This window comes from Prunus dulcis, chromosome 8 (genome assembly GCF_902201215.1).
Source record: "Prunus dulcis chromosome 8, ALMONDv2, whole genome shotgun sequence".
Taxonomy (NCBI): domain Eukaryota; kingdom Viridiplantae; phylum Streptophyta; class Magnoliopsida; order Rosales; family Rosaceae; genus Prunus; species Prunus dulcis.
Genome location: NC_047657.1, coordinates 18,268,450 through 18,293,137, shown reverse-complemented (window position 1 = coordinate 18,293,137; position 24,688 = coordinate 18,268,450). Strand labels below are relative to the sequence as shown.

The 24,688-nt window shown below is 35.7% G+C and overlaps 3 protein-coding genes across 9 annotated transcripts; 2 read left to right on the top strand and 1 right to left on the bottom strand.

The window, feature by feature from the left end:
- Positions 1-1,728: 1,728 nt before the first annotated feature.
- Positions 1,729-5,950, bottom strand: LOC117636580 (F-box/kelch-repeat protein OR23). Of its 2 annotated transcripts, none has more exons than XM_034371147.1 (2): positions 4,840-5,948; positions 1,729-2,284 (listed from the first exon to the last, which is right to left on the bottom strand). In XM_034371147.1, the coding sequence occupies exons 1-2, from the start codon at positions 5,832-5,834 to the stop codon at positions 1,993-1,995; spliced, it is 1,287 nt and encodes a 428-aa protein (XP_034227038.1). In that variant the 5' UTR covers positions 5,835-5,948; the 3' UTR covers positions 1,729-1,992. The 2 variants fall into 2 exon arrangements, with proteins under 2 accessions (XP_034227038.1, XP_034227040.1); XM_034371149.1 differs by lacking the exon at positions 1,729-2,284 and adding an exon at positions 2,295-2,418 and having other exon boundaries at positions 4,840-5,950.
- A 567-nt stretch (positions 5,951-6,517) lies between these two features.
- On the top strand, positions 6,518-17,243 carry LOC117636579 (myosin-16). Of its 5 annotated transcripts, XR_004587089.1 has the most exons (29): positions 6,518-6,648; positions 7,297-7,425; positions 7,614-7,757; positions 7,871-8,016; positions 8,101-8,257; positions 8,481-8,539; positions 8,751-8,910; positions 8,993-9,142; positions 9,321-9,457; positions 9,555-9,701; positions 9,794-9,895; positions 10,205-10,262; positions 10,345-10,446; positions 10,955-10,992; positions 11,507-11,633; positions 11,725-11,895; positions 12,066-12,197; positions 12,277-12,386; positions 12,519-12,579; positions 13,011-13,188; positions 13,449-13,648; positions 13,779-13,847; positions 13,967-14,041; positions 14,330-14,443; positions 14,669-14,875; positions 14,987-15,126; positions 15,972-16,228; positions 16,616-16,837; positions 17,019-17,243. XR_004587089.1 is itself a non-coding variant. In XM_034371146.1 (28 exons), exons 3-28 carry the CDS (start codon positions 7,650-7,652, stop codon positions 16,660-16,662), a joined length of 3,201 nt encoding a protein of 1,066 aa, XP_034227037.1. In that variant the 5' UTR covers positions 6,518-6,648; positions 7,297-7,425; positions 7,614-7,649; the 3' UTR covers positions 16,663-16,999. The 5 variants fall into 5 exon arrangements, 3 of the variants coding, with proteins under 3 accessions (XP_034227037.1, XP_034227035.1, XP_034227036.1); XR_004587090.1 differs by lacking the exon at positions 17,019-17,243 and having other exon boundaries at positions 15,962-16,228; positions 16,616-16,999; XM_034371146.1 differs by lacking the exon at positions 17,019-17,243 and having other exon boundaries at positions 14,330-14,392; positions 16,616-16,999.
- An 898-nt stretch (positions 17,244-18,141) lies between these two features.
- Positions 18,142-19,326, top strand: LOC117636578 (zinc finger protein 11). Of its 2 annotated transcripts, none has more exons than XM_034371143.1 (2): positions 18,142-18,308; positions 18,408-19,326. In XM_034371143.1, exon 2 carries the CDS (start codon positions 18,489-18,491, stop codon positions 19,101-19,103), a length of 615 nt encoding a protein of 204 aa, XP_034227034.1. In that variant the 5' UTR covers positions 18,142-18,308; positions 18,408-18,488; the 3' UTR covers positions 19,104-19,326. The 2 variants fall into 2 exon arrangements, with proteins under 2 accessions (XP_034227034.1, XP_034227033.1); XM_034371142.1 differs by having other exon boundaries at positions 18,404-19,326.
- The last annotated feature ends 5,362 nt before the right edge of the window (positions 19,327-24,688 follow it).

Here is a 24,688-nt window from a genome sequence, read left to right as displayed (position 1 = left end):
GTCGTTGATTGATTCCTTGTATATATGTCATTCAATTGTTTTATTTCCTTCCTAGAATAAAACTCTCTCAGTTTGTATAAAGCTGTAGCTATATTGTATATTCACATATCTATCAAATACACAGATCTTCTCTACCAAACTATTTCCTTCATTCACCATTTTTACATGCATGATTATCTAAAATATGCCTTAACCTGAGTCATGCATGCAATTAACATACTCAATGCTGCTTTCCATTGTTTACATTTTTGGAAATAGTGATAAAGAAATTTATGGAACAAAAGATAGTAAGTGATTACGTAATAATATATAATAAGAATGCGGAATTTGACATATGCTCAAATAACAAGGTCAAGTTTTTTACATATGAAGATGACGTTAGGTTCACCATTCCAAGGGTGAAAGTGGGTAAAGAAATGAATTAGAATTAAGCTAAGTCAAGAGTTTGATTCTTTTGTATTGTAAAAATAATAATAAAATAGCGACTTAAACAATAATATTGATAAATAGCGACTAACATATATCATATTTTCAAGGTCTTGAGTCATCACCATGAAAATTCAAAATTTTTTTTTGTCTAAAGTATTGAACATGTCATGTCGTGTAAAGGGTAGGCACACACCAATACTAACAACACATTCAAACGTTTTCTTCTTGTTCAAGTATATTGTTTAGCAAGACGAAGACAAAACGGAAGGCCAAACTATATATAATTGAGGTGAAGCACAGCATTAAAAAATTGAATGGGTCAGAACAGAGGAGTCTTGCAAACAGACGTTTTTTTCCTTCTACTATGTCATGCATTTTCAGGCACAAAGAAAACGAATTCAAACCCTGTTGCCTTAGTTTTTCTGTTAAAATTTCATATGCGTTTATTTACTCTCTAGTTTACAAAGGACCTTCACATCCCAAAAGTTTGACAAAATGTTAAACCGCGATTTTGGGTTGACTTACTCTGGTAGGAATTTTCTTATATCTCAATTTTGAAGTCTATAAAACAGCAGATAAAAGTCGCCATATATGTTGAGGTTTTAGGCTGCAATCTGGATTGAGTTTGACTGGCCCATTCTTCACGCCATATATATCTCAATTCTGCTTCGTCATCTTCTGAAATTTTTTGCACTCAAAACTTTGTGGAAACGTGAAACCTCACTTTGTCCCCTGAATGTCTGCAGCTTTGGTCTCAAATTTTTTGCATGTGCTGAATTCCTACACGACATTCTGTTTTTTGGTCGCAACTTTTGCACGACATTTGGTAGTTCTGAGATGACTTATCTTGTGGGGAAAACAACTAGACTTTCTAACACGAGCCGTTTTGTTTTAACAGAGGAGAAGACCAGTTGAGTATAAATGAAAAATGAAAGAGAAATGGACACATATTTGTATACATACGACTGGTAAACACCAGTGAATTTGTTGAAAATACGTGTAACAGGTAAACACCGGTGAATTTGTTGAAAATACGTGTAAAGTTTTCTACGTGAGAATCAGATTGACTATTGAGATACGAATGAAGCTACCAAAAAATTATGGATGAATCTAACCCAGGCTTTTATCTTTCTAAAATTAAAAAATAATAATCTACGGAAAGGACAAAACCTGAACTCAAACCCAGAAATGGGCTTGGGGGTAGATAGACATTAGATCATACAAAGCAGATAAATTTTAGATGCTACACCAGTAAAGCGTGATGGATGCACTGGGGGAAAAAGAAAGAAAAGAAAAAGCTATTTTACACAGAACTTTATCTATATTTAATCTCTGGAGTCTGGAAAAACAACTGATACAATATATGAAACTCATGTGAATTCAACCTTAACTAATTAGCACTTCACTAACAGCTAAGGATCTATATATCTCAGTCTGCTGTACATTGAAGGGCTTTACAAATATGCTGGCAGCAATGGACCAGGTGAGGTGGACCAATATAGACAATGCTGCACATCAATCGGTACAACTATTAACATGAGTACGCACAATAAGAATCGAAATTCACAAGCGAATGGTGCTCATAACTGCAGTATTGAAATCCAAGCTGTAATGGAAAGGCGACTTCGTAATGAGAGATCTCCATGTCTTCTTCTTAGGATTGTAGATTTGGATGTACAGCGTTCCCGCCCTCTTATGCAATCGCGACCTTCGGGTTTCTGTTGTCTCAACTGCCTTCAAAAGGGTGATTGCATGCAGCTCTCCGTCCAATACAACAAATCCAAATAATGAGTTGCAAGGAGCCTTTCTTGGTATACGCGACTCCTTAAACCAGCGATTTGAAGCCATGTTATACCTGCAGTGCAGTAGACACAGCATTTAAGCAACAAAAGCAATAACTTCCTTTGAAAATCATCATTGAAAGATCAAATGCAGAGCGGCAAGTTTTAAAGTGGCTGCACTCCAGTTTGGTCTTCAAGTTCTAATTTCCTATACAAGATGATGTTCTTCAAATTAGGGACAGCAAACAGCACTGGAGCACTCACAGTGGGAGAAATTCAAAAGGACACACATAAACTGGGGGCATATGACATACACCCAAACGGACATTAATAAGCATATACAAAAGCGAACTTACAAGAATGTGGTCCTACATAGTAGAATAGCTTCTACAAATTGTCCAATAAAACTATGCATCTCTCAACATTTTTGTTATGAAAAACAACATTTCCCCTCATGAAACCACAATCAATCCAATAGAAAGGAAACTAAAGCATTACAGCCATTATTGCCAAGTAGAATCTATGTCAAAGGAACTCCAGAGACCATGTCATCTAAGTCAAAAACTTTAAATTAGCATAACATCCAATTTAAATCATCAGAAATAACTGAAGCATAACAGACACCGTCTGTTAGGTTTTATTAGTTCAATATAGCTTAACAGCAGACTTCAAACTCTGTCTTCTGCATTCTCCCTTTGGTGGAATATATAGATAATGTTCAGCGTGAGATATAAGCACAAACTACATCATGGAGAATCATAATAAGTTCAAGATCTGCCCCCTCCCCAGTTGTTTCTTTACAGGCAAATCTAAAGACAATGCTTCAATGGTGTTATATATAAAATATGACTGAGCCACATAAAGAGTTCCAGCATCCCGTAAAGCTTGGATAGTCTTGCAAAAATAAAAAAAAACAGTTACTATACGCGGATTAGTACTTTAGATCAATGAACATTTTGATGTTTCCACTTCAGATAGTCCTCTCTCATGCACACATGTTTTCCCTTTTGTTATGTTTAACCAATGAGGGGGACCAAGGATGCAAAGGGAAGAAAAGTCGACTCCATCTAAGTTCTTACACCCTTATTTCACCAGTCCACTTTAAAAAAAAAATTTATCAATGAATATCTCTAAGTACCTACTCTAGACTGGACCATCTCAGCAACTCAGCATCTCTGAGTACTTATACTTAAATTTGCATGATCTAGTCAACTAACATTTCAAACCCTATAAGGCCAATTACAGAAAGAGTGTTGCTAAACACTAAAATTAACTAAATACACCCTATAATCTAAGTACACCTTAATATTTAAATCAAAATATAAAATTAACTAAGTACACCTTATTTAACTACCAAAAATACCATTGGTACACCCTAATATACCAATTCATCTCTCCAGTATAAGTTTTTTCACTGCCCCATTTGCTTTTTCTTGGCCTCCCTCTATATTGAAAGCTGACTGAACCTAATGCAAAACATGTATCAGTGTTCACAATTTGAAGATTCTTCTGCTTTTGAATTGCTAGCAATACCAGGAAAACATCTAAACAGTAACTAAAGATCGACATTAATTCCCCAATTAAAAAGCTTTATCAGTATGAAACAGTCAAAGATCATTCAAGTGAATCAAGTCCACTACCTAGAAATCCAGCACTGAAAATGAACAAGTTGAATGGACAAAATCCTGAGCATGCATTTAGTAACTTGCTACACAAAAAATGAACAAAAATCCAGAACTCCCTAGAAGCCATGACAACCTAAGAACACCCAGCATATACGATTTACATAAAAAAATGTAAATAAAAAAGAGAAAAAAAACAAAACAAAACTTTAGTCCATCCCTCATTCTGATCTGAACTTGAAGTTGTATTGGAAATACAGAAGGGACCCTATAAACTAGGAAACTATACTAAAGAAGATTCCTGATGATTTCCAGGAGATGTAATAACCTGATTTCCGGTGATTTTGAATAACTAATGATTTGGTAAATCGTAGCTTTCGAAGAATACAAAAAATTTATGAAATAGATGGTTATAGTCATTTGATTAGGGTTGAATATGATGAATAGGGTGTGCTTAATAAAATTACATTTGTTTCACAATTCAATATACCCTTTTTGGTCATTTTCTATTAGGGTAAATTAGTAATTCAATAAATAGTTTGGCAATAGGGTGTACTCAGTTAATTTTAGGGTTCGTTTAGTAGCACTCTTACAGAAATCTAACACTAAGTTCGGGCACAACTCTCAATCAAAATAACATTAATCATTCAATACCAGGTAATTTTGAAGTAAATGGAACAATGTTGTGGGAAACTGAAGCATCAATACACCCGGAACATGACGCAGCAGCAAATGTTTTCTATCTAAATCACACATTTAGTTCATCTGAAAACAACTGTTGCCCGTTAAACTGAATTTAAGTAACCAATTCAAACAAATCCAACAAGGAAACTCACAATGCAGAGCAAAAACATTTGAGCTTAAAGCTTAGTAGAGGTATTTAAGATTGACATCTACATGAATAATATCAATCCAATTTGAATCAATTGTTACTAGCAGAACAGAACATACAATGCTACTTCAAGCCCGAACTTAAACACAAAAAATTAAGAAAATGGAAAAACTACCTGAATATATCATTCCCATCAAGCATGAAAACAGCAGGGCGTCCACGATCATCACCATCTTCGATTACGACAACTTTGCCGAGCCTCACCCTTTCGCCTTCTTCCCACATATCCCCAAGCTCCCTCCACCTGCCACCACCATTCCCATTCTTCAATTCCATCACCACGGCGTCTCTGTAATACTCGTCTATTGGAAAAACTCCTGATATCGTCCTAGACTCGCCGTACCCACCCATCACCCAGAACTCCCTCTCCTCCCCTTCCCCAACAAAGAACCCCGCGCACCCGGCCCGAAAACCCGGCAACCCGTCCATGGCAACCCATTCATTTCTACCAATGTCATATCGCTCCACCGAGGTCATTCGGCTTCCAGCGGCGCTGAACAGCGTGTGACGAGAGCCACCGCCAGCGACGAGAATCTCGCCGGAGCTCGGAACCGCGGCGCAGGCGAAGCTGCCACGTGGTGTGAGCATCGGGGCGAGGAAGTCCCACGAGGAAGTGTTGAAATCGAATCGGAAGACAGCGGAGGACGGCGAGGGACGGTCAATCGGGAACGAGCGAGTGTCGAAGAGCGAACCGCCGATGACATAGAGGTGGGGGCCAATGGAGAGAGATGTGAAGTTGCAGAGGCCATAGACGTGGGGGTTACAAGGCATGGGGGGAAGGGGGCACCAGGCTAGGTTTTGGGGGTCGAAGAGATAAGGAGAGGCTACGGAGGGGTCTTGGGGGAAGATACAGAGGAGGTGAGAGAGGTTACGGTGGGTTTGGCGGAGAGCGATTAGGGTTTTGGAGGAGAGAAAGAGCTTCCATGATTTGCAGGTTGGTTTGAGGCGGGCTTGGTGGGAGTAGGGGATGAGGGAGAGAATGAGTGCTGCGACGTCGTTTGGGAGACCGGGAATTAGGGTTACGCTTTCGTAGATCTGCATCAATTGTGGAGAAGATGGCGATGAAGAAGATGAAGATGAAGAAGGAGATGAAGGTGTGGGTTGGATCATTTCCTCCTCTTCTTATTCTTCTTCACGTCTATAAAGTCTCTGCCTCTCTCACTCTCATATTCTTTCATTCTGGATTGGCGTTGAGTAGTTTAAGCTATTTTGTTTTGTTTTTTTTCTTTTCTCTTACGTACTTAACTTTTGAACATTTCTTTTTGTTTTGTTTTTTTAAAACAATAATGCGAGACACCAAATTTATACACTAAATTTGAATTCCAAATGATATCGAGAAATAAGATAAGTAATTTGAGTTGGTGTGAGATTGATACACAAATGTTAAAAAGTAATTGAGTTTGCGCTTATATTATATATTTTGCCAAATTTGATTTAGAAACACAAATCTAACATGATTAGATCAATTTACTAATCAATTAAAATTAGATATATTTTTATTACAATGTTGACCCCATTAAGATTGACTGTTGGTTTAGGGCCCACATGAGTAGGTAGGGTTGGGCTCGAAGTCACTTTCAGACCCGTTGGTCTTATACCGCTTTGCTTGGACCCAAAGAAATAAGATGCTTTTTTTTAAAATTAGTAATGAGCCCAAAAAATCAGTTAACGAGACGTTAAAATAACGCGAAAACAAACGCGTTGGAGTTGCGTTAATTCAAACAGCGCCTTAACTCCCTTCTTTGTAAATAAACGTTTAACAGTCGTCTCTTTCTTCTCAATAGAGTGAGAGTAAGGCGCGAAGAGAGTGAGAGAGAGCCACAAGAATGGCGAAATTGTGGGGCGTGCGAAGACTGCCACTTCCACAAACCAAAGGACACGAAGGCAGTGCTAAACGAACAAAGAAAAAAAAACAAAAGAAAGAGTAAGTAACTTCTGCAAGCTTTCGTTTTCCAGTCTAAATCTTTCATTTTTGATGAGAAATCGGAACCAAGATCGTTGAAAGCTTGATGGATTTTTGATTCGTATTCAGCAGAGTAGCTACGTTTCTGGGTTTCTCTCTGAGAATCGATCAGAATGGTAAACTTAGTTTTATATTCTCGTTTTATATATGTGAAATTTCCATGAAGATGCAATAAGGCAAATGCTGCTCCGGATGTGATTTTTTCACAGAAAAATAGAGAATTAGGTGCCTTAGACTGAGAAAAATAGAGTACAGATGGAGGTTTGCATCTGAGAAATTTGGTAGAAAGTTTGATGTTTCCAAGTAATTGTTCAAACTTTTAGTATACATTCAGAAATAGGCTACATGGACACACATATATAGTCATTAAGAAGACTGCCTAAGTGGTTTTTATATTGAAAACTTTGGGGCTAAATTATGAGATCCCATGAGTTTTTTTTTTTTTTCTTGGTACCTACTGAACATGTATAGCTTACTATTTGTGGTACATATTATGAAAGCAAAAGAGATTTAAGCTACTTTTACTAACATTCCAGCTTTTCACTGCTTACTGAAAGGGAAAAGAAGGCATTGAACTGATAATGTAGTAAATTTTTTCAACTGCTGCAGGGCAAGCCAGTGACCATTGTTGTTGGTTCTCAAATTTGGGTTGAAAATCCAGAATTAGTTTGGATTGACGGAGAAGTAATAAATATTAAGGGAGAGGATGCTGAAATTCAAATTAGTAATGGGAATAAGGTACAGAGTTGTTATTATCCTTTTTTATGGTTGGAAGAGTTGTTATTATTTAAATCTGAATCTTTTGGTCTTATTCATTTGTCTTTAAATCCAACATTTTTCCAAATTTTGTGTTTCAAGCTTGTGATTCTTATTTTTTTTGTATTTTTTGTCTATTTCTTAAACCGACCTACTTTCATATTGGTCAGGTCGTTGCAAAGGTGTCAAAAATATATCCAAAGGATATGGATATGCCTGCTGGTGGAGTTGATGACATGACTAAGCTATCATACTTGCATGAACCTGGAGTTCTTTGTAATTTGGCAACTAGATATGAGAGCAATGAAATTTATGTAAGATTTCTCTTATCTATAGTTTCGATCAATTAATGTACACCCTGGTGAAGAAAATGATTAATCACTGCAGCTTTGGGCGTCTCTGTTATAATACTTTGACATCATGGCAGACTTACACCGGAAACATTCTCATCGCCATCAATCCATTCCAAAGTCTCTCACATCTGTATGATACTGTTATGATGGAACGGTATAATGGAGTGCCATTTGGAGAACTGGGTCCTCATGTTTTTGCAATAGCCGATGCTGCATACAGGTGAACTGTGTTTCTTTTGCATCCTACTTTTTCCTCCTTAAAAGATGATGCAGTTACTTTACTGAATTTTCCAAATCTAACCAGGGAAATGATTAATGAGGGTAAAAGCAACTCTATTCTGGTTAGTGGGGAAAGCGGAGCTGGTAAGACTGAAACAACTAAAATGCTTATGCGCTACCTTGCCTATTTGGGCGGAAATGCTGCAGCTGAAGGACGGACTGTTGAACAACAAGTTTTAGAAGTAAGCTGATTAGCTGAAACCATATTACTGTAGCTAACGTTTTTATTTAATGGTAGAATGAGATCTGAAGCCTTGCATAAATATCCTTTCCCATCACTAAAGAAAATGATGTTAAGTGCCAATCTTTTAATTAATTAATTTTTTCTGAATTGTGTAATATTTCTTTTATTGTTTTAACTTGTACCCTTCTAAAAAATTTGTTGTTGTAACTGACGTGGTGCAGTCAAATCCAGTTCTTGAAGCCTTTGGTAACGCTAAAACTGTTAAGAATAACAATTCCAGGTGAGAAATTGTTAAATGCTTTGAAAATTTTTTTTTTTTTTTTTGGGTGCTGTTTTTGCTGTTGGTACTGTTTTGTTTAATAATTTTGAATAAAATACGCTTGGCATGTCTTTGGATCTACATGATCTATTTCTAAATCTTTATACCAGACAATGAAATTTCCTAAATAGTTTCTGTACCCACTGTTGTTCTCTTGAATATGTTGGTGCAGCCGCTTTGGGAAATTTGTTGAGATTCAATTTGATAAACGTGGTAGAATATCGGGGGCAGCCATCAGAACTTATCTCTTAGAGCGATCTCGTGTTTGCCAAATTTCTGATTTAGAGCGTAACTATCACTGTTTTTATCTCCTTTGTGCTGCTCCGGAACAGGTACATGGCTCAGTTTTCTACTTCAGTGAATATTTTTGATATTTCACAAAATTTCTGGTTGACAGATTTCAAGTCATATCAGGAAAAAGAGAAGTATAAGTTGGGAGATCCTAAGTCATATCACTATCTTAATCAATCAAATTGCTATCAACTGGATGGTATAAGTGATGAACATAATTATCTCTCCACAAGGAGAGCCATGGATGTTGTTGGAATAAGTGTAGTAGAACAGGTATATTATTTTGATTTAAATCTGCATTTGTTTAATGCTAAGTTAAGCATCATTATACAGAAAATCTGGGAATAACTCTGTCTCTGTCTCTGTCTCTGTCTCTGTCTCTGTCTCTGTCTCTCTCTCTCTCTCTCTCTCTCTCTCTCTCTCTCTCTCTCTCTCTCTCTCTCTCTCTCAGGAGGCTATTTTCAGTGTTGTTGCTGCAATTCTTCATCTTGGTAATATTGATTTTGCCAATGGGGAAGATAATGATTCATCTGTTCTGAAAAATGATGAATCCCTTTTTCATCTTCAAATGACAGCAGAACTTCTAATGTGCGACGCAAGCTTTGCTCTAGACATAATTCATACTCTCTTTTTTTTTTTTTGGTCAATCACAGTGCAGTTTTCATATGTCTTATTCGTATATCAGGTGTAATCCTCGTGCACTGGAAGATGCACTGTGTAAGCGTGTAATGGTTACTCCTGAAGAAATTATTAAAAGAAGTCTTGATCCCCATGGCGCAACAGTTAGCAGAGATGGTTTGGCCAAGACTATATACTCTCGTTTGTTTGACTGGTAAGATGCTAGCTTCTGAATCATTTTTACTAAACTGCTTACTGTGGAAATGAAGAACAATATTGGTTTTTCTGTTTGTTTTTTATGTCCAGGTTGGTGGATAAAATCAATGTCTCAATTGGACAAGACCCTAGCTCAAAATGTCTGATCGGGGTCCTTGATATATATGGTTTTGAAAGCTTTAAAACTAACAGGTAATGATTGATTGCCGAAAATTTAGAATGCATGGATATGTTTGGGAAGGGTTCTGTGTTTTATGCATTTAGCATAAACAAAAATACATTCTCATCCATATTTGGTATGCATAAGAAGACCTAATACTACCTAGCATCAGGTGGCGTGAACTTCTGACCTGCACTAAGGTACTTGGGGAATCCTCGGGATATTGCTGAATCTGAATTTACTCAGCTACAAATAATTAGAAAGGAGGATCCCAGATTAAATTTAGCTTGAATCCCACTACGTTATTCTTAGTCCTAACTTGTTATGTTCCATTAATGCAGTTTTGAGCAGTTCTGTATTAATTACACTAATGAAAAGCTGCAACAACATTTCAACAAGGTATGAGGTTAGTCATACTTGAAAACTTGAGTTTTTAGTCATTCTTTTCAATGTACCATCTAAATGTTATGATGTGATTCAGCATGTATTCAAGTCGGAACAAGAGGAGTACACTAGAGAGGAAATTGATTGGAGCTACATAGAATTTGTTGATAATAAAGATGTCCTGGATCTCATTGAACAGGTCTTCTTACCCTCTCTCTCTCTCTCTCTCTCTCTCCCCATCCCCCTCCCTCCCTCTAATGTTTTCTCATGTGAACTGGTAAACAGAAAAGCACTTACATAGCTCGTAAACTCTTATAAGTCTGTCCCCATTGGAGGTGACACGAAGCCGACATGTTATAACCTTTAAGTTTCCAACTTTAAATTATTCTAAAAGCAATGACTTGTCCCTTTTCCTTTGATGCATCATGCATCACTCATGATGTTAGTCCTTATGAATGATCATATATATGGGACTTCATGTTTGCTGATTTGTATCCCCTATTCTGGAGCCAGAATGTCTTTCAAGCAATACTAATAATTGGTGAAACTCTGCATGTGTTTCCAAATGGTACATTGAATCTACTGTCGTGGTTTCATTTTTGTGTATTGCTGATCTGTTCATTCAGCAGTTAAACTATGAGAAAGTAATATACTGAATCATCTATATCCACACATCACAATTTAACTAATTGATTGCGCTTCTGCAGAAAAAAGGTGGAATTATTGCTCTGCTTGATGAAGCTTGGTATGAACATCTCTTCATTCTTGGCTGCAATTACACACACACAAACACACACACACACACACACACACACACAAAGAAGCTCCTGCTCAAATGCTTTATTAGGTGAAGTTAGGATGGTAAAATCCCCATGTTCTTGACTGAAATGACACACAAACAAATTCACACAGAGGTTCCTGCTCAGGTACTTCATATTAAATGAATAGTATATCTCCAGATTTGTATGAAATCCAGAAACTGCTCTATATTTTATCCATTAACTGTTGTTTTCAGTGTAAATTTGTAATCCAAGTATGGATTCCACCATTACATTAAATGTTCTGGCCCTGCTTTTCATGCCCACCAAGTTAATCAATTAGATATTTTATTGATGGCCATGTAATCCTTTGAATATCCTTTATGAAACGTTTTTATAAAACTTTAGTTCTTTACACAATTAGATGGAAAAAGGACACATCCAACCATTGTCTAATCAGAATTTTTTTTTTTTTGGGGGGTTAACTTTGTCTCTTTACAGCATGTTTCCAAAATCAACTCATGACACATTTTCACAAAAGCTGTATCAGACATTCAAAGATAACAAACGCTTCATCAAGCCAAAACTGACCCGCTCAGATTTCACCATTGTTCATTATGCAGGAGAGGTGGGCTTGGTTATTGTATTTTGTTCTGAAATCCATCGTCTGTACTGTGGTTTCCACTGAAGTATCTTCACTTATTTTTGCTTTTTTTTAGGTACAATATCAGTCTGATCAATTTCTAGACAAAAATAAAGACTATATTGTTCCAGAGCATCGAGATTTGTTGAGTGCCTCAAAATGCTCTTTCGTAGCAGGCCTTTTCCCTTCGCTTACTGAGGAGGCGGCCAAATCTTCCAAGTTCTCATCTATCAGTTCTCGTTTTAAGGTATCTTCTATTCTGGTTATCTTCTTGTCTACCATTCTGGTCTCAGAAAGAAAGAAAATTGCTTACAATTGTTTTGGATTTTGCCCAAGAAATTATTATCAAATTATTCCATGTGTCGAAACAATTTACTGCATAAAGGTGAAACTTAATTTCTGACCTTATTGATGCAGCAACAACTCCAACACTTGATGGAAACACTAAATGCTACAGAACCCCATTACATTAGATGTATAAAGCCAAATAATGTCCTAAAGCCTGCAATATTTGAGAATATCAATGTCGTGCAACAACTACATTCTGGTGTAAGTACAACGGGAACTGTGTGTATAGTACTATTACTTATTATCAATTGGTGGCATTTATACTTTGTTATTTGTGTAGGGTGTTTTAGAGGCAGTCCGAATAAAATGTGCAGGATACCCTACTTACAGGAATTTTTTTCAATTTTTAACTCGATTTCGTATCCTGGCCCCTGAGGTTCTAAAAATGGAGTAAGTGCCACCTTATGCTTTCACTTTTAATGTTGTCACATTGTTATCTTCCATATTGTTGCTGGCTTTTCTGCTTATTCATGGATGTTTTGGTTATGTTCCCATTTCTGAACTTAATGCCTATATTATCAGCTTTCCTGAAAACGAAGCCTGCGAAAAGATTCTGGAGAAGATGGGGCTTAAAGATTATCAGGTAATAAGAACCATTACTTCGTATCAATCACTCTTATGTTGACAAACACAAGATTCACAACAGAAAATTCTGGAACTCCTACTTGGCTTCGCCTTGTTGGTAAACCACAATTGCAAAGCAAGCTCCTAACCTATGACTATTGTTGACTGAAGTAGCTATGATGCGGAACCCAATGAAAATAACAAAAAGAAGAGGGAATGGAAGAGGGAGGAGGGAAAGATAGAAACTCAAGACCGAAAATTCTTTTGTAATTCAATAATGGAGTTTCCTCAAAACAGCTGCTTCATGGCCTATTTATAGGGCCAGTCTGAAAAATCACATCAAAATCAAATATTATGTCTTTAACTTGCAAGATATCTTTTTTTTTTGGGTGTTTTTAACAAGACATCATATATATTCAACTAAGTTGTAAATAGTTTTTTTTTTTCCAGATAGGGAAAACAATGGTTTTCCTAAGAGCTGGTCAGATGGCTGAGCTAGATGCAAAGAGAACACTCATGCTTGGCGACTCAGCTAATGTGATTCAAAGGCGAGGCCGAACTCGTATTACTCGTAGAAAGTATGTTTCTATACGGGAGGCTTCTATTTGTGTACAATCATTTTGCAGAGGTGAGTGCAAAAAAGAAGAGAAAGCCTATTTACCTCTTTTTTTCAAAGGCAAAATCCTGAATTTTTTCAGCTGATTGAATGTATTTTGAAGGATTTGGTTACAGTGTGATCCCCATCCCCCTTATTCATTTATGTAGTTTTCCATTACCCTGGCAGTTAGTGCTCTTATCAGCTATGTATACTAACTACCTTTATAATTGGCTGCATATACTAGAATTTTCTATATACTATTTCACAAGTATATCGTTGTTATGATTCAGGAGAATTGGCTCGCAAGTTATATAAGCTCAAGAAGCGGGTGAATGCTGTAGTTAAAATTCAGAAGACTGCACGTAAACGCCTGGCGAGAAAAGACTATGTCAAAATATTGTTCTCTTCAGTTGTCTTACAGACTAGTTTACGGGCAATGGTTGCTCGTGATGAACTTAGATATAGGGTTAAGGTTGCAATTATTATTCAGGTGATTACCCAGCTTCTTGTGTTGCTAACTTGATATATACATAGTTTGTTGCTTTTTGTATTTCCCAAGAATTTGTTTTAATGCCCGGCGAGAAAAGATTCAAATTCATGATCTCTTAACTGTCTTGCAGACAGGTTTACGCGCAATGGCTGCTCGTGATGCTTTTAGATATAGAGTTAATGCGGCAGTTATTATTCAGGTGAACCAGCTTCCTGTTTCGCTATAATACATAGTTTGTTGCTTTTCACATTCTCAAAGAATTTGCAGATATTCCTGAAAAGAAAATCTCAAAACCGAGTTCTCTTCAATTGTCTACAGACAGGTTTACGAGCAATGGCTGCTCGTGATGCTTTTAGATGTAGAATGCAATCTAAGCCGAGAGTTATTGTTCAGGTAATTACCTAGCTTCCTCTGTGGCATTTGTTTTTTTTTTTTCATATCCTCAAAATATGACCAAAAGAAACATGCAGGAAAATTGCTTCAACATAGTTCTGGGCAAAAATGAATCTTGTATTTCGTTAATTAGTTGAGTGAATGCAACTCAATATATATGTATATACATACATATATATAGTGTTCTCAGAATGAGTGTACAGACTATACTATCTACAAGATCAGAAGCATCATGCTAGCTAATCCCTTTCAAGTTCTTTTAATGAAAATTTTAGATAATTTGTGCAGACTGACTTGGGAAAAGCAGAAGGAGAAGAGGCAACAAAGTTGGAGTCCTCTGTGGAAGCTAATGTAAGCAAAGTTAATGAAACAAATGTGTTGTTTGAATGTCTCGTTATACAGGTAGAAACTGAAGAAGTATGCCCTATTCTCAAAGAATTCCTATGTCATGATTCAAATGCTGAAATCAATGGCCCAACCATAATGTTGCACCAAATATCTCTGCTTTTAAATTCTTGTAAAGAAATCAATGACAAATGACTATTATACTTCATACAAAATCAGAAGCATCATGCTAGGTAACCCCTTTCAAGTCTTTTTACTGAAAGGTTTAGATAATTTGTGCAGACTGAATTGGAAAAGGCAAAAGGAGTGGAAGCAACAAAGTTGGAGTCCTCCGTGCAAAGTAATGTAATCAAAGTTGGTGAAACAGACGTGTCATCTAAAATTCTGGTTTCACAGATAGAAATTGAAGATATTACCAAAGAAATCCCAAGTCCTGAAAAAAATGCTGAAAAGATCAAAATTCTTACTGCAGAAGTTGAAAATCTGAAGGTAATGATTATTGACCCAATAGCTTAGGAATTGCCATTCTTCTAGATTTGTTCCGTTATTTTTCTCATCTTAAACTGGTTACAAATTAATGTTCCATCTCTTTTCACATAGGCCATGCTGCAAGCAGAAAAACAAAGAGCCAATGAGTGTGAAAGGAGATACGTAGAAGCTCGGGTATCAAGTGAGGAAGGACGTAAAAAGTTAGAGGAAACTGAAAGAATAGTACATCAACTTCAGGACTCTTTGAACAGGTAGTACTCGTTGATGCGCTTACGAATTATACTCTTATCATTTTTTCATTTCTCCCTTTCATCTTGTGCATGGATTACATAGAACTGAATATGGTATTTCCTCATCAAGTTGACTTTCCATTGGGTCAAAGAGGCTCGTTTGTGAACCTGACAAACTTGGAATCTATGATGTAATTTGCAAATGAAATATATGACTAGTTCTAAGCGCTTGTATTAGGATTTAAGTACATAGTTCTTATATGTTAGGAATAGAATAAAATATATATTTTGAAGTGTCTTATAGGTTTATTTATTTTATTTTATTTTTTTAAATTTCAATTCGCAGTCATTGAAATGAGTTTCCCAGTCTAAATTACTTTCGACTATCAAATAAGATACTTTTTCTCTGGGTACATAGGTCAAATTATTAGCAATATGATTTTGGTTTTGTTATGGGCAACTCAAAGCTTTGTAATTGCATATAGCGGAAAAAAATTTGAAGGCCCTCTTCATATGGCAATAATGAGATTATTTTATATGAATTTGGTTATATAGCTTGATTTGGTGCGTCTTACCTGCTGAAAAAAAAAAAACACAATTTCCTACTTGCTCGTGTGCCCCATCAGTTTAACCCATTTTGTTTGTTTGAAGTACTTCCTGCAATATATAGTTTATAAGTGAAAATCATTTTGAGAAAACGAATGACATGAGAATACCAAAGAGTGGCAGCATTTCAATGATGCAAACATTACTTCTGTCTTATTTAGATTTCTACATATATGAAAAGTTACAATTATTCTGATGATGTTTGTAAAGCTGCTCATAAATCAGTTGACTAATTCTAGATATGATCTAGTGTGTTTCAGGATGATATATTGCATGTCAAACCAAGTTTCGGAACTGAAAACAATCTTATCTACCGCATCCAAATCAAGTTCAACAACTGCAGGACCTTTTGTTAGACACGAAGGGTCCGAAAGCATTTCCAGTAACTCTGAATGTTCATCCACTGACTCAGATTTTACTTTTCCAGCTCCAACTCCAACCTCAGCTAACTTTTCTCCCCCCTGCACCAATTCTCTCAAGCTCATAGTTCAGGACATTTCAGCCGGAGATGTTTCAGGTTAGTTAGCTGTGTGTATTTTGATTTTCTGGCTATATGTACTTTATAATCCAGAAGGAACATCAATTTTCTTAGTGAGTGTGCAACTGATCCCACTGTGTAACTGATTGTACCAAAGACAATAATGATATTATGTGTAGTGTTCCTATGGTGAAATTACTTCGCTGCAATTAAGCGCAATCTAGATCAGCTTGTTGCCACCTCTTTTTATGTGAGAAAAGCACTGATTTTGTCAGAATATTTTCAATTTCTAAAAGATACCCAATTCAGAAATCATTTCCTTGCACATCGTGTTATCTCCTTGCAACTTTGATAAAAATGGTTATGTTTATAAGTTCTGTTTCATTGTTTTATGTTTTCCTTTTCCCTCGATGATACTTTTTGCAGGATCTGAAAGTGAGAAGGAGGGGGGGGCTTTTGATGACTTCTTCTGACGGAGCCTGTTCTAATTATTTTTCTTCTTTCTTGCTTAGATATGGGTCTCTCATAAAACGTCAGACTTTTGGCACTGTATATAGGACACCAGACTTGAACATATCGTCCCGTATGCTTCATACAGGATCATAGATCGACAAATTTCTCTCAGGAAGCTGTAGATCATTTAGTCAGGTAGTGTTAGCGAAGTGGTCAAATGTAGTAAATTTTAGAGTAGGATGTAGTTTGACCTCATCCACTAACATCCTTTGTGATTTCACTTTGCCCTGATAACCGGCCATGGGCTTATTGTTCGTAAATGTTGATCATAAAACTCTCTTGAGTAAGTTAATTTTCTTCTGCATTGTCTTTGTAGACTGTACTTTTTATCTTGTTGACCTCCATCTCAACTTGAGAACACAAAAGACCACTTAACAAGAAGCAGCAAGCTAATGAGGAGTTCGTCATCAATGTATTGCCCAAGGGCAGAAGTATTTGCTGCCTTAGTTTTTCGTTTTCTGTTTTTTTTTTTTTTTTTTTTTTTTTGGTCTTTCTTACTTTAGCATTTTAGTCATGAATCAGACAACGTGGCCTTTAGCTAATTGGCCGTCAGTGTAATTAACTTTAATTATTAGATAACTTGAAGGTGTTGGTTTTAGGGGTTGAGCATATATAGTGGTGTTTGGCGTTTACAAACAGTGTGTGTGTGTGTATTCAGATCAAGCAAAATCTAGTGCCAAAATGTGTTGTTTTTTTCTTCTTCTAAATAACCTGCATTGTTGGTTTACATTTGGCAGGAAAATGCAAGTGATCGAAGCCATTTGCATTCCTAATATATTAAGTTATTAACCATTGAAAAAACGACTATTTTTTTCTTGTAAAAATTTCGATGAAAAATCGGTTCAGGGTAGAGGCAAAAATAAGGGGAAACCACCTCAATTTCAGTAAAACTATCCCGAAACATCGATCTACTAAGCTTTCCTTTGTTCCATACTGCAGTATATGCATATACATAAGAGGCTTCCTATACCATATGTTATAGCTTGGATTTCAAATTGTGAACTTTAAATGCATTTAAATAAAAAAGAAAATGTTTCAAATGAATCAAATTCCTTTATAAATAAGACATTGTCATCTAAAAAGTTAAATTTGACAACAAAAAATTCTAAAAAGTTAAATTTTGTTTCGAAACTAAATTGCAGGAAAACATCTAATTGTGATTTATTTTTTTGGTTCTTTTTTCCATTTTAACTCCAAATATATATGTAAATAAATTCTTATGTATACAAACTCCTATCTTTGTACAGTCTTCATACGAATTGGTGCACCCACCCACCCCCTCAAGTACGTAGAGAGCTTTTATATATTTCATGCTTTTCATATATTCCCATATTCCTATTTCCCACTGATAACAAGCCCCTAGCTTAGCAAAGCTAGTTTCCCATCTCATCATGTATATATGTCTGCAGGTATAAGGCAAATTTTGGCAGATGTCACCCCAGAATTCGCAAAAAGTTAAAACACTGACTTTTTAAGTTTCTACACTTTCATTGCTAAGTAACATCCAGATATAGTAGCAGCATTTTGCACATCAACCACACTATGCATCAAATAGGATCTGAGCATTTTCTGCTTCTTGTTTCTGTCTTAGCCCACTGAAATATCAGTGAGTCTCTCTCTCTCTCTCTCAAGCTGTGAAACTAAAAGATGGGTTTCTCCATTTTACATGGATAACGTGTTAATTTGTTTTGATGTTTGTAGCTAGGCTGGAGGACTGGACTTAAAAGTGTCATATGGAAATGCCCATTTGAGTTCAAGATCGATCAAAGAGGAGGAAGAAAGAAAAATGGACTGTATCAACTTCAGCTTCGAAGGAGAAAATTTATGTGATATTTCGTGGGCTGCAAAAAACTATGCATGCAGCTTTTGCAGGAGAGAGTTCAGGTCTGCTCAAGCTCTTGGGGGTCATATGAATGTCCACAGGAGAGACAGAGCTAGGTTGAGACTCCTCCCTCCAAGCCTTTCTTCAGAAATATGTCCTCATAACCCTAACCCTAGCTCTTATTTTTCTCCCTCTTCATCATCATCATCATCCTCTCTTTCATCCTCTAAGGGCTTACCACACAATTACTCATCATGTCACTCCTTGCTTTCTCCTTCTTTGAGGGCTTTGATGTCTGCAACTTCATCTACAGATGGAAACAAGAAACCCAAATTCAAGTACAACTCTCCTCAAAATCATGTTCCTAATTTGATTCCCAAGAAAGGCAAGAGAGGTGCTGTGGATCACGAGGCCGGAGAAATATTGAAGGGGTTTGCACAAAAAGATCTGGACGATGAGTTCAACAAGGTTGATGATCTGAAGAAAGAGAGTAATATTATTAGGCTGGACTTGGACATGGGTTTCTTCAAAGATCACAAGGAGGAAGTGGATTTGGAACTTCGACTTGGGCATCTGTAGGTGCAAAACTTCACCTACTTTGTGTGGGAATTTATCCCAAGTTAGTTTAGATTTGATTTTATGCTGCACTTTATTTTTAAAATGAAATTTTATTTTCCCCTTTCTTCTTAATTAGCTACCCAACAATGAAATCAGAGATGCTTTGAGAAGGTTAATTTTTGTATGGATCTAATATTGGGTGATTACTATTATGACTATGCAAACCCTTCTTTTTTGCTGTTTCCTTTGTCAGTTCAGTTGTTGATTTAAGCAGTTTCTAGTTTAATTAATCTTGAAATTTTCAGTTTTTATTGTTCTAATTCCTCTAGTGGTAAAGTGGGGTTACCCCTTTTTCTGGTGAGCGTGCAATAGAGTTGAATTATCTGCATCTGTCTCATATGTTTGAAATTCCATTATCATTAATTGTTTCAAAGAAAAAGGATGGTTGCATAGTTGATGTTCCCTCTTGTGATTGTTCTCTGGGAAATGCTCTCTCTCTCTCTCTCTCTCTCTCTCTCTCTCTCTCTCTTCTTTGTCCCTTTACTTTCTTGGAAACAGAAAACTAGAAAGCAAAGATGTATAGCATATAGAAAGAAGATCTTTTTTTTCATAAATTTTATGGGCCAGAAAAGCTTTGCTTCTGAAGAATTATTTCAATAGTTTCTCCAAGCTTATAACCTTGGAGCTCTATCCTGTGTGAACAAATAGTGGTGAGGAGCACAAGTTTGATGATATCAAAGAAAAAGTCAATATAATTACAATCAGAATTTCAGAAATGGGGCACTATCTATCAAACGAAAGCTTGAACTTGAAGGTGTTGAAGGTTTTTAAAGGCTACGCATGCAGAAGATGAGGCTGAACTCATCTGGCCTTAACCTTTTTTCGCAGTTTACAAAGAGAAACTTGAAGTGATCATAAATATGAGAGCTGGACCTGCTGACTTCACTAAATTCAAATGTTTTCATGAAAACATACAAAGAAGAAATTAAAGTTTTCACAGTAATAAAGATATTATATGTGTGGCAGCAAGATGTCATGCATGACTTGTCAGGACTCAGGCAGGAGGGAACATTAACATGTAATATCTGTATCATGATTTGATGCCTAGCTACGTCAAACATATCGATCACAATATTGTCAAAATTAATGTAAAAGGAAAGACATTAATTGATTCATAGATTTTGATTGCTGAGCATATCAAATATATTGACCTCACTCGTGCAATATATTGTCATGTGTTTGCCTCCCTCTCTCACACTCTCTCTGCTGCAAGAAGATGAGGAGATGTTTGACCCACACAAAAAAGATGGGGAGATAGATATCAAGATCATCATTTCATCTCAGATATCAGATATTGCATTTTCCCAACTTCTGTCTGTTTGCATGTTCCCCAAACCCTGGTCTCAGTAAAGACATGATGGCCTTTCCTTATTTAGAAGCACATAATTTGGGCACTCCAAGCAAAACAAGGTAAAAAATAAAAATAAAAATAAATCAATGGGGTTTTTTCTTTTGGGTGGTGAAAAGGCAATAAATAAATTAAAGACTGACGGTGAATTGTGGTGATGGGGGAATTTGGAGATTGAAATGAGGCCAGTAAAAAGGTGTGTAGAGAAGAAGAAGGTAAAGAAAATGGACATGTGGGTGTGAAGGACAGAACCTACCAAAGTGTATGTTTTTGTGAAAGATGAGGGCATGGGATAAAGTAATAAGGCTAGTCGGCGCACGTCACCATCCCCACCCATTCAATTTCATGCCCACCCCTTGTTTCTTTCTTTCTCCATTCATTATATTTTTTAAAAAAATAAAAATTACTGTTCTTTTTCATAAAAGGTTTCTTATGGAATAGCTAGATATTGGGGTGGGCTAGTCTAGGACCTGATTGGGATATTGTGCAACTTGTCAGTAAGAGAGAGACTTGGGCTGGTCTAGCACCATATTGCAATATTGGGATTAGATGTGGCAAAGCCAACCTCTTTGTAATTTGGAAAATCTCTACGGAATCCAGAACCAGAATTGTGTGCTCCATTGAAACTGAAAATGGACTGCAACAGGATATATGCTATTTAATTTAGAACAGCAGCTAAGGAGCTTGATTAGAATGAACTCGGAGAGAGAGAGAGTATAAAAAATATTGCAATATGGTGCTATACTCTTTAAATAAAAAATATATTTAAAAAGTATAACCGCGCGACCATACATCTTCAATAAAAATATATATTTAAAACATGTAGCCTTTAAATATGCGAACAAGTTGAACAAGCTAGCAAAATGAAAAGGAAAAAAGGAATATTCGAATCCCTCTCTTCAATATCGCTTATATTAAATAAATATAAGAAAATAATAATCCGTCAGAATGTCTCTATATTTTGGTCTAATTATCTTTTTAGGTCTAAGCCATTGTGGTCTTAAGAGTGTTTGGACCCACTGAGCAAATTAATCTGACTTTCTGTCAGAGTAAATTAGTGGTTATTTATTCATATTTTCAAAATCTCTTGACCACCTAACACATACCATTTTAAAAGTGGGACATTTTTGCTTCTTTTTTTTTTTCCCCAAAAAAGAGAGAGTTTCCTCTCTCTAGATTCAGTTTGAAAGCTTGACTATTTGTGAATATTCCAAACTGCAAACACCAAAGTCCTTTAAATTCGGTCCAACCAGAACCAGCAGCTTGTGCACAGAAACTCAAATAAAATTCCCAAAAACTTATTCTATATGTTTTGTATATTTTATATGTTTTTGATGCAATGGGTCTGGAAGCTGGTGGGTCAATGGTTGACTGGCTGGCCGTCTGCTGACTGTGGTTTTCTAATTTTTGTGAATGTTTATGTATGGGCTTCTCTCTTCCTTTTTGGGCTTTCAATATTATTTTTGTGAGCTTATGCTGTTATTTTGTGAGTATATGTGCTCGTTTGTTATTGCTTATTTGGAGTGATAAGTGATTTTTAAAAAAATCTGGAAAGCCAGTCTGTTTAAAATCACATATCACTTTCAAATTATATATTGTGATAAGTGATAAGTGATAAATTATATATTGTTATTGCTTATGCTCGTTTTCTAATCATATAAGTGATAAGTGAGAAAATCATATATTGTTAAAAATTACTGTGAGAGAAAGCTATAATGAAAAGTAGTTAATGAAGTGCTTTCATTTTCTGATTATGCAAAAATCAATTTCGAAGAAGCGCTGGGTTTAATTATCATGCGGCAATCATTTTCTGATTATGCTAGAATCAATACCAACAACAATTTTAACAACAAGTTTATCAAACGCCAAACTACTTTCTCTCACAGTAAATCTGACAGTGATTATTTTCACAACACAGCAATATCAAACTGACCCTAAGCAATAGTCTAAATTAGAGCTTACATGGTTATAAATAAAGAAATTTGTGTAGTAGTAATGAAGTTTTAGACTTTGATTTAGTCGGGCAATAGAGGATTAGCAAAATCTTTTTTTTTTTTAAATTCAACAAATAATTAAAGGCAAGAAGCAAACAAACAGAAAAGGTTATCAAAATCCAAATTAAAAAGACATAATGATTTGGTCGATAATTAAATTTTGTTGCCTCACTACTCACGTTGTTGTTGTTGTCCTTGATCATCATCATGTTCTTGCTTTGTCCATGTCTATATATTCCCATCTTTTCCTCTTAAAGTTTTCCTACAGACTGGGTCATAATCATATTTTTATAATTCCTCAAACTCATTTTCTTCTACTTCAAGACAAAATTAAACGATAAAGATTTGAAATCAAATGGGGCTATGTCTCCTCCACTCATTCTTTTAAACCCACTCTGTACCTTTTTGTCGCCTAAATTATTCCTATTTTCACATGGGAAAATGTATTTTTGTACATATATATTGAATAAATAGTATAACTAAGTAGAAGGTTGTATTGTAGATTAGGTCAGTTAGCCAAGGCAGTATGCCAATCTCACTCAAGTTGAATTTTCCTTCTCGTATATTAGGATAGTTTACAACATCAATTTCTCAACAACACAACAACAACAACAACAACAACAACAACAAAAAAAAAAAGAGTGTTGTAACTTGTATCATAAATAGGTTCATAGTAAAAACGTGGAATGAATAGGTTGTCTTTGTCCACATAGCGGCCAGACAACATGTTCATGTACATAGAACAAATTTCATTTTCTTTCGAGTAAAAAACATTTATATCTGTCCTTTCTGCAGAAGCATCCTTAAGCTGCAATGATCCAGTTTGCGTGGCTAAGAAATCTTGTCCAAGATAGTTAATTGCGGAGTTAATGTAGTTTGGTCTAATATTATATTACAAAATGAGAGACTTAATTAGGCACGACATCTCAGTCCAGTCATTTCTCATGTAAACCTCTCATGCTTTGCAAATGACACCTACCTAATTCCAATAACCTGCTACACTAATTTAATATTTCGGCCTGCATACTTATACCCTAATAAGGGGCTTAATTAAATTGAGGAATCAGTGTGACACAATAAATTTAATGGTTGAATTTGACACAAATATTTGGTATAAAATGACGTGAATTCATCTCCGAATGTACTGTCCGTGACGTATCATTCAATTTAAATCTCTTAGATGAATACAATATACAAACGCATACAGAGTTTGTTGGCTCTCCAACTTTTTCTTAACCCTCTATCCCCTCTTAAAACAGTAATCAAACGAAATTAGAACCATAAGCTTCAAGTATAGGTTTCATCATCAGCCACGTACTTGATCTGAAATTAGCATGATGTTGACTGTGATGACATAGATATAAAGCTGATGGGTTTATATATATATATATATATATATATATATATATATTACACATATATGGTGTAAAAAGTTACACTTGCGTACAACTATAAGCTCCAAAAAAACACTGTTTCTTAATTATATACACATATATGGTGTAAAAAGTTACACTTGCGTACAACTATAAGCTCCAAAAAAACACTGTTTCTTAATTATAATCTTATCACGTAGAGGAAGGAAGGTTCCTCCATCTTTCCTCACGAATGCGTTAAACAAGATCAGTATCATAAAGTGTTCTGTATGTGCATCGAGTATAGTTCATTGCTGAAGCCTGTGCCATGTCATCATTTGTGGATTATGCAAACTTGACCAAGGCTTAATTAGTCACTAATACAGTAAAGACTCTATTGATATATATATTATATACTATTTTCTATTCTAAACAAAAACAATTGTGTATATACATATAATATTATCATCAGGTGCATTAATCATAACGGTCTGTTTCGGGTTGGAAAATGTGTTTTTATTGTGACTCCCAAAGGTCACTAAAAGTAAATTTTTAGGAAAGATATTGGGTAAATGATAATTAAGTTGATAACAATGTGGAAATTAACCATACATTACATACATGTACGAGTGGAATGCCCTTGTAGAAGCAGGTTTTACAATATGATTTATTACTTTCCTTGTGTATCAAGAGAGAAAAATAGATAATCTTATTTCATTAGCATTAATCATACGTTAAATTGTCAAACACATTGGGCTATTGGGGTATAGCTCAGTTGGTTAAGCTGATCTTCCACCTTTACTTATGTGGGCAGAATTCGAAACCTTGAGACACCCAATAAATTTTTGTATA